Genomic DNA, 10,195 nt, shown 5'->3' with positions numbered 1-10,195 from the left:
AACTTGTATAATAATACAAAGTGAACATTTTGATGGATAAAAGTTTTGTATTTGGCTATGAAAATTTTTGGAAAGAATAATAAAACCTTCCATGTCATGCTTACAAATGCTAGTCTAACACGTGGAACATACAGCTACCATTACATTTCAAGATTGCCTTACCCCTTCACCTCTCTTGGCATTTACCTCAGTTTCCCCACTCTGATCAATGTGTAGTCCTCAATAGTTTGATGGCTCCAGCACTGGTGGATTTGTGACAACTCAAGGGCTTAGGAGTAAGTTGCACAAGTCTGCCCCTGTAGAGTTAATAGAGCTAGTCTAGTGGAAACAAAACTATCACTCCTACTTCTTCAGATAACACAGTCCTGCAGCTAACTCAGGGTGTATCTGCCTTTCTGGGATAGAGTGATTTCTAGCACCTTCTAACCCTAACACCAAGTTTTTCTATTGATGCAAATTTATTACAACGAAACATCCTTCTACCTTCACTGCCTCATCCCCCTGAACAAGTGGAAATATCAGCTTCTTCAACTCCCTACCAATTTACCTTGCCCAGGCTAATTCTATTCACCAGTACCCTTCCACAGGGCATCCTAGTTATCCAGGTACCTGGATTCTGCCAAACCATCCCTTACTCAGATTAATTCTCTCTTCAGGGAACCTTATATACCCATCCTCTGAGGAGACGGTGAACTAGACACAAGTGAAGTTGAGTTCAACTCCCTTTAAAAAAAAATGACTGCATTTCTGGCAATCCCCAAATTATACTTTACCCTGTGAGGTGAAATACTCCTGTTCTGTGATTTAGGCTCTTACCTGTGTTTCAGATCTATACAACTTTCCTGAAATAAAAGTTGGCAGGTTTTATAACAGGAGAAGAGTACAAACACATATCATTGTTCTTTTTGTGCCAAAGCTCCACAAAGACCTCAGTGGAAAATGGATTTGTCAAGTAAAATGTTGATGACGTTGAGGAAATGTGGCACTATCAAGTCAGGCAAGGATTTGCAAGGGCAACATGTGTCTTGATTTCATTATTGGGCTTTAGCACAACTGCCTTCTCATTACTACCTGATGCTAAATTGTAATTTTAATACTGAGCAGTGGGTAGTGTTGTACTGTAGGAAGGATGGAGAGGGATATAGATGGGGATCTACTTAAAACACATGGAGGGGAAGTAAAAGTTGCGGACCGCTTACAGTGCCCAGTGCAATTTTCACTGTCTTTTTTTTCCAGCAAGTCCTTTTCCCCCCACCCTCCCCCCCCCCCCCCCCCCCACTGCTGATTGGCCAAAGGTCCCCAACGGCCTCATCCCTCGCTACTGATTGGCTGAAGGCTGCCCTTCATGTGGCCCCATCCCTTGACACTGATTGGTGAAGAGAACTGCCCTTCATGCAGCCCTGTCCCTCACCACTGATTGGCAGAGAGGGGTAGGCATGCACAAAAGGCAGCCCTCTCGGCCAGTCAATGGCAGAGGGAGGAGGAGCAGTCACCATTTGGCTGCTCCCTTTCATGCCAGCAGCTTCCCCCACTCCCTTGGCAGGCTGTGCAGCCGGGCATTTTATTTTTAGTAACTTTTTATTTTCCCTGGCGATTCTACCCAAAATTGCAAGGGATGCCAGTGATTATGGAAACCGCCTTTTTTTTTTTTCCCAGTTTCCGTGGAAATCGCAAATTGAGTAGATCCCTAGGTATAGACTTTCATAGCAAATGTAACAATGTGCTGATAGGAACACTTTGAGTAACCAGTTAGTTTGGGGTTTTGGGGGTTTTTTTGGTTTTGCATTTAAAGTGAGAAGTTGATTGATATATGTCGGAGTTGCATTTCTGTAAACCAATAGGAAGCTTATGGAAACATGGAATGGGAAAAAGAGAATAGATTTCCAAGTGTGTGAATGCTACAGATGCATTATGTGCTGTTTTTAATCAAGGTGCTGAAAAAGCACAAATGGGCAATTCAGATAAGAGCTCCACTTCAATATTTGTGTAACTTTTGCCTCCCACAGCCTCTGCATAAGAGCTTTTAGTCTCATGTGAATCAAAACCACTCAGGGTTTCAGAAAAGAATCTCTCCGGGTTAAAACTGAAAATCCACTATGATAATTGAATTCATCAGCATGATAGTGCTTTATGGCTTTAAGAAGCGAGTTCAATGTATGCACAATAGCCAAAAGTGCAATGGGGATTCCAGTGTAAGTGCAGTTGAGCTTTTGTTGAAACTCTCAGTGTCCTACTAACAGCTGCTTATGCCTTCTCTAAAAAGTCTAGAAGTTAAGTCTCCTATAAAGAAAAATTGTTCATTTAAGCAACTCTCTGTTGGAGACCTGTTGTAAGGACTACTCCAATGCTGACAAAGCCCAAGTATGAAGGCTACACGTCACTTCTAGTCTGCAGATAGCTAACATTAGGATGGAGAGGGATATATCCCTATGGGCAGTAGCATTTGTTTAAGGGCTTAGAAGCAAACTTTGCATCATATTTTGCTTCCTTAATGTACTGCCAAAGAAGGGAAAGGTCTTTAGATGAGTTTATCATCTGCTTTTATGCCTGTAGAAAGAGATATGCATTCTGCAAAGCTAAAAACAAATGGGCAAGATAACATATTGTTGAGCTGTATTATAACACTAGGGGTGGCAGCCAGCCAGTAAAAAGAGGAAAGAGAACATAAGTTAATGCTGATGTTTTCTGGAATAGCTTCTTGTGCTTTTCAGTGAGTTGATGTAGGGAGAAGGGCTGAGCCTCATGGCTAAAGAAGATAACTGGGACTCAGGAGATGTGCTTCACTCGGCCATAAACTTGCAGCATAACCTTGGACAATTCACTTAAAACACTGCCTCAGGGCTTTCTCTATGCCCTGTACTTCCCTGTCTCACCGGGCATAGTGTGTAGTGAAATTAAATTCATTAATTGCTGTAAGATGCTTAGGGTTTCTAAGAGGAATGCTACAAATAAGTGCAAAGTACTACAGTCATTCGGCATCTACACATATATAGTCCCGCTAGGGATTAGTCTGGCAATGTGTGCTTTTCATTTCTGTCAGTGAAGCCGAGATCCAAATGCAAAATGTAGTGCTCTGTAACTTGTGTGATATTTGTGGCACTCCCTGAAGGAAAGTTAGTCCATAAACCGATGAATGGATCCCACTGAGTCATAACCTGTAGTGCTGTCATCAGCGACTAACGTAACCTTGTTCCAGTATATTTACCTCTGAAAAGAGACCTGTACCCACTTCCTTTATGTCAGCAACCTGATATTTCTAGAGGGGCAACAAAATGGCTCTAGGTGGAAATAAATTAAGAAATAACAGCTAATGTATTTTAAAGTTTCAGACCTATGGGACGAGTAAAGTACATATAGTATCTTTTGTTTTACCCTGCTGATCACAGGACAAATGTACTGAAATGGAAGCTATTTGTCTCAGAAATTCTCATACTTCATACGATAGCAACCGAACCTCTGTTAACAACTGACACGCACAAAAAAAAGCTGACACAAATACGACTTAATGAGGAGAGGCCAAGGGAACTGGGCTTATTTAGTCTAGAGAAGAGAAGACAGAGAGGATTTAATAGCAGCCTTCAACTACCTGAAGGGGGGTTCAAAAGAGGATGGAGCTAGACCGTTCTCAACTGTGGCAGATGACAAAACTAGGAGCAACAGTCTCAAGTTGCAGCAAGGGAAGTTTAGGTTAGATATTAGGAAGAATTTCCTCACTAGGAGGGTAGTAGAACACTGGAACAGGTTACCCAGAGAGGTTGTGAACTCTCCATCCTTGGAGATTTTTAAGACTCAGCTAGACAAAGCCTTGGCTGGGATGATCTAATTGTGGATGGTCCCGCTTTGAGCAGGGGGTTGGACTAGACGACCTCCTGAGGTCCCTTTCAACCGTCATCTTCTATGATTTTATGATTCTAAATGGCAGAGGGACTAAAAGAAATATGCCATGCCTTCGCCATGCCAGTTACCCATGCTTGTCCTGAACTCGTTTTAGTGGGGTCATCCTGAAGTGTAGTTGTGGTTTAATAATCCTTTTTCACTTTGTGGCACCTTCTGTTAGAGGATCTCATAGCCTGAAAGCAAGGACAAGAGCCTGATGCCAAAGGCAAAGTGAAAGGACTAGAATTAGGGAGATTATACGGCTTGAACGGTACAAGAAGACGACCGTTTTTGCAGCAGAAGGTTGGCTAGTGATGCAGTAGCCTCGGAAAGGAAGGAGCACATAATGCGTATTCTCTCCAATAAAGCCCTTCTCTCCGTGTTCAAACAGTGCAGGCAATAACAGGGTCAAGTCTAAGGCCAGCCCTCCACCAGGTGTTCATTTTCAAAACTGGAGGGAGGGATGATGTGGGGGAGTTTGTCTCAACTATTATTCTTGCTCAACTTGGTCCCTCCCTAGTCGGGTCACTTGTTACAATGCCAGCTTACTCCGCAACTGCTGGTATTGGAAGTAGCCTTTCAGTATTACAGCTCTTTCGCCTCAGTGTTACAGCACTCCCTAAACACCATCTTGCCTTTGTTCTTAATCTCTCCCCTTTTGCTAAGATATTGTGGCCCCAGAAGAGAGATTTCCAGATATTTCAGATGGAAAAACATTCAGAACGAATGTAACAATACATATATTGACTTCGGGATTTTGTTAGCTAAAAAGATTTACTATTTTTCAAAGTCCACATTGACTTCAGTCAGTATATACCTCTCAGGACTAATAAAATTGGTATTTACCCCAGAGTGCAATATGTACTTATCATTTAACCTTGCAGTTGTATGACTTTTAAACATAGAGTCCGGGATTCAGTTTATCTGAAAGACACGAAAGAGGACTGCATTCGGAATCAAGTGAATTACATTTTAGATCCATGCTAACGTGGCAAACAAAAAGGAAGAAAAATGATAGTCTCAAGGGCTGATTTAATTTCATTACTGAAGTCAGAAAAATTGTATTTTTATTAGAAAAGTGAAAATTATAGTGACAGAAAAAAGGATAGTGAATAGTTGGCTGAACTGGGCTGGAATGTCATTGCAGTGCTACGTACAAGGATTTGAATTAACATCACAGATGGGGGAGAGCTACAACTAAGAAGAGTTCTGCATGCTTTAATTTTCTGCATTTAGTTGCATCATCTGGTGTTTCAGCAAATGCTCTTAAACTCATCAAGTGGCTGATGGATGTGTTTGTAAAGGCTTGGATGGTCACTTTATATGGAACAATAAACCCACTATTGTACATAATGAGGTCAGTGAAGCAACCAGAAAAGAAATATATAATTCCATAACATGGGTCTATAAGCACAGTACTGTCTAGGCTATTTCAGTTTAATGAAGCAGCTGTTCTGCTGCTGCATATTCTTTCTGAATAGTCTCAGCATGTATTTTAAAACTAAAATGATGCTGGTAATCGTGTCCCCCACATTCTCTTTGGAGAGTCCATTGGTCCTATTCCCATAAGAAATCTGCTTCTTTTACGTGTTAATGGTTTTGAAATTAGTCATTGGCTTCATTTTCATTGTAAATGAGGGTCAGAGTGCAATTTCTTTCCTTCCCTGTTCTCTGAATGTTGAAACTCCTCAGCAGCAGCCAGGTTGCTTTCTGGCATATACACAGCCTGAAAAGTGGCTGAAATGTTTCCATAAAAGGGGCACAGTCCCAGGCATTTTTCCCATTCTGAGGAGCCTTTCTAAGAATGCTAGCAGTAAAGCTTGTGTTGCAGAAGTGGCATATCATCATCGTTGTCATCATCATCATCACATCCATGCATCTCACAGCCTCACTGCCAAAAGACATCCATTCAGGCGACTTCAGAAAGCAAACGCTGCAATGGCAATACCTATTCAAGCCCAGATTAAATTACTTCATTCCTTTTAAAACCCCTAAGAAAAGCATCTGTTTAAAGAATGAATTAAACGATTAATTTTTCAATACAGCGTTTGATTCTTAGCACTCCATTGGCATTATACAGATAATGATGGTGTTTGAAACATGAATTGGACTTTCTTTCTTTCTTTTTTTTTTTTTTAAATGGTTTAAATGTTGTATTCACATACTTTTATTCTGTCTGGCTTTGGCAGATACAAATAATATTTCATAGCACTTGCATAGTGCTTTACATCTGAGGGCATCGCATGAGTTTAGAATGGAAGTTGGTATTATCCCCATTTTATGGATGGAGAAATCAAGGCCTATTCCACATGGAAGCACCTGGCCCTAAATCTAATCTATTGAATTACCTGCCTGTCCTAAAGTCACATCTATACTTAATGAGCAGCACTATAGGGAGCAAAAAGTTTATTTTCTCATCCTCCCTTATTACTAATCTACCCCTTGGTTTACAATTAGTACTACCCAGGACAGCATATAAAACATACTCCTTTCAGTGCTGGGAAAATGAGGAAGCATACAAGAAAGCCATATGCAAGCTATGATTTTTACCTCACCTTGTGGCATAAATTATTACTGCATGCAGGCTGTTATTAAGCGGGTTCATGTCACACATGCTCGCTATAGGATTGTTTGCTGTTACTGTGTTCTGCGATGTGTTGGTGATGTAATGCACTTAGCAGTAATGGGCTATTTTCACAGAGGGATTTCAACTTCATCGTCTACTTTCTCTTTCGAGAGGTAACTTAGTCTGTGGTCAAATGCAAGCGTCAAGTTAAACGCACACTAAATACAATCTACTCTTTTGCAGCAAGCAGGGAAAAAAGAAAGACAAAAGGTTTCAATGTTTTCATTTATCACCATGACTTTAGAAGTGCAGAGAAAAAAGAAAAACCTCCACTTGCCATCACTCCATAAATATACATACTGCCGTTTTTCAACAATACATAATATTTTAAGCTTCCTTTCAATACTGGGAACATTGTGGGGTTTTTTTTTTCCTTTAAGCCTCTTGTAGCAATCAGTACAACAGAGTTACGTGCTCAGCGACGTGCCTGCTGCTTTATTATTGACTGCCACTGTTGGGTTTTTTCTTTCTGTGTGTGTAAAATTTTTGTAACAAGATGAGGTGCTGCTCTAACTCTCTTACATTTTAACTAATGGGATGTTGGTGGCCTGTAATTTTGCATTTGCCGTTAACGGCTCGGGTTTAATAAATTGTTTTCTGATCTTTTCCTAGATGGAAATCCTGTATGAATGTGGAAGCCATTAGCAGAGTAATTGCTGTCTGTTACCATGACAACCAGCCGCTGCAGTCACCTGCCCGAAGTCTTACCAGACTGCACCAGCTCCGCTGCTCCCATGGTGAAGACTGTGGAGGATTGTAGCAGTCTTGTGAATGGACAGCCGCAGTATGTCATGCAAGTTTCAGCCAAGGACGGGCAGCTGCTGTCAACAGTAGTACGGACGCTTGCCACGCAGAGGTACAGTAGTACCAAATCAAGCAAATGTATGATTGATCATTAAACTATTCTAGCTAGAGAGTGCAGAAGAGAGCTGTAATTACAGCATTCAGGTGTCTGTGCCAGCCAATATGTTTTGTTAAAAAAAAAAAAAAATCAGTCATATCCATTTCTATGAGTGTTAGGTAAAAAAGCTAAAATTCACTGTGTTTAGTTTTCTAAGTCTCACTCGCCAGCAATTAAGAAGATGTGTGGCTGCTTGCTTAAGATTTACTACAATGAGATTATAATTAAATGCTGGTCATAACAACTTTATCATCACTGTGATACCGTCTATAATTAAATCCTTGTCATTCTATCTTCATGACAAAGAGTGGTAGTTCTTTCTCAAGATGTAGATGGTCAAGTGAGTAAGCTGCAATCGTTTCTCCCGATTTGTAGAAGGAAACTTCAGGGGTAACATTCTGATGACTTGTGCATGCTACTCATTACTTACTGATGATAACACTCATTCCAGTGATGCTTCATACGTGTGTTTCATCTCGAATACACTGTCGCTCTGGGTACAGGGTACTGTAAATAATGTGCCTTTCCTTCCCTCCCTCATGTGCTGGTTCTAACACTTTCAGAGCACATTTTGTGGAGATTTGCCATCCAGCATGCTCTAACTCACTGAGAATCTGTCTCAGTGATTCACATGCAGGCTTTATTGCTGGAGCTGCTTCTCAAGTGATAACAGTCTGCATCAACAGCACAAAAAGCTGACAAATTATGTGGTGAAATGTTGATAAATTGAAACACTAGGTTAGTTTGATAGGTTATTCTTTGATTGCTTGGCTTTTCTGTTGTTTGGGGGTAGGTTTAAAACTAGCTTCGCTTAGGGATTTTTCCTGCAGCACATCCCCAAAGCATTTCTGGGCACTTATTCCTCTATATCATGAGTAAATGGTAAATAAGTGGGTGCAATAGCTTGTTGTCTACCTCCTTTTCTCTTCTCCAACTCTCAAAAACTTTTGCCTCCCAAACTGACACTGCATAAACCAGAGGAAGAAACACTTGAACAAGAAAAATATCAGTGACTTCAACCGTATATCTACTAAGTACACACATGGGGAACCTTCCGTGTTGTTACGTTGGAACATAGAAGGAGAGAAAGAAATGCTCTAGAATACTGTGTTTCACCAACCGATAATACTGATCAGCTACTTCCCTTTCTTGTCTAGCAGCCCCTTCAATGACAGACCAATGTGCAGGATCTGCCACGAAGGCAGCAGTCAGGAAGACCTGCTCTCTCCATGTGAATGTACAGGAACCCTGGGGACTATTCATCGCAGCTGCCTGGAGCACTGGCTGTCATCTTCAAATACCAGCTACTGTGAACTCTGCCACTTCAGGTTTGCAGTAGAGCGCAAGCCCAGGCCATTGGTAGAGGTCAGTAAATGGGGCATGTCCTCAAAAGCTTAGCTTTAATGAACAAATGGTGTATGTTTTTACACAAGGATCACAGAGACTTTGCTGCTTCACTGAAGCAAAAGAAAAGCTGTGCATTTGGGGCACTGAGCGGTGGGGGCAAGAGCACAGAGAGAAGGCTGGAATAACAAAAGCTTCATTCCTAAGGCAAGCAACATAAGTCAGAATAATACAAGTGATGTTTTTGCTGCCCTATATGCATCTAAACCAGTTGGGTCTCAACCCTTTTAGATTTGAGCCCCCCCCCGTTAGATTCAAGGCACCCTTGGAAAAAAAATGTTACCTCTTAGTTTTCACTCAATTTTTTTTTGACTATGGAAAAATAATAAGAGCAGTTTTTTCTGCTGCAGAGAACTCAGAAAGAACACAACAGGTCAGAATGTATTTAACACTTTGTATTCCTACTTGAATTCTCTGGGGTTATTTTGCAAATCATGTTTGCACACTTAACAGTGCTAACATGGTGTAGCACTCTAGGGCACCCTTATAAGGATCTTGAGGTACCCTGGTTGAGAATCACCAGTCTAAATGAACAGTGTCTTTGCCAACAGTTTGCAGAGAATGCATAGTAAAAATGCAATAATGCCCTTTGGCTTGCTAGAGAGATAGAGATGGAACAGAAAGCAATGCTTAATCTATGGAACACTAGACAAATATTAGTGTTTGCAGTAGTAAATAAAGGTCAGGCGTTAAAAATAAACAGCTCACATGCCTGGGTCTGTATCCCACTCAGAGAAAAGTTTTTCTTGCTCCACATAGTGCGTTTTAGCAGTGCCGAAGTAAACCTTCTTGCTTAAATACCAAACTAGAGTAACACGGGACAACTGTTTTCCCCTTGTCAGTTAAAGTTTGGCTATTGTCTGCTGCAGCTGCTTTAATTAATGCATGAAAGCACCAGTTTTGATGCTATAAAAAGCAGACTAGAGATTGGGTTCATTTGGTTGATAACCTTTTTTTCCTCCTTTCTTTTTATTGCAAAAACATTGTGAAATCTGAAGTGCCTTTTGAAATTAAAATTTAATTGACAATAGTGAAGTTCCATTAAAAAATAGAAAAATCTTCTACAGTGTTGCTTGGTGACATGGGGTCTTGATGATTATCTTTTATCTAAATTGTGTATATGCTTCATACATGTCTTATTTGGGATTGATCTTAAGATGGACTAACTGGTGACATGAAAATAAGATTTGTTTTCTTCAGTTGATCTCATTCATTAGCAGCACGAGGTAGCTTTTGCATCTACTAATCCGATCCTTGTATCTGCTGGGAAAAGTGCATAGGCTCTGTTGGGTAAAGGATGGGAAATATTCTTCAGAGGTCTACCAGTGATATTTTGTGCTGGATCAATTTTAAACATAAGAACACAGCAGCCTCTTTATTTTTACTGG

General features: G+C 40.7%; 1 protein-coding gene across 3 annotated transcripts in view; it reads left to right on the top strand.

Annotated features, from left to right (window-relative positions):
- MARCH3 (membrane associated ring-CH-type finger 3) overlaps positions 1-10,195 on the top strand; it is a 114,874-nt gene that overhangs the window by 69,776 nt on the left and 34,903 nt on the right. For 2 of the 3 annotated variants that reach the window (XM_014518553.2, XM_025200408.1), the window contains exons 2-3: positions 7,115-7,358; positions 8,561-8,768. In XM_014518553.2, coding sequence (XP_014374039.1) covers positions 7,171-7,358; positions 8,561-8,768 — 396 coding nt within the window. In that variant the 5' untranslated portion in view covers positions 7,115-7,170. The remainder of the gene's footprint in view (positions 1-7,114; positions 7,359-8,560; positions 8,769-10,195) is intronic. The other variant, XM_006020723.3, reaches the window with a different exon arrangement.

The sequence above is a fragment of the Alligator sinensis genome, unplaced genomic scaffold, assembly GCF_000455745.1.
Source record: "Alligator sinensis unplaced genomic scaffold, ASM45574v1 scaffold227_1, whole genome shotgun sequence".
NCBI lineage: Eukaryota > Metazoa > Chordata > Crocodylia > Alligatoridae > Alligator > Alligator sinensis.
Note: the sequence above shows the minus strand (reverse complement) of the source record. Positions and strands in the feature narration are given on the sequence as shown.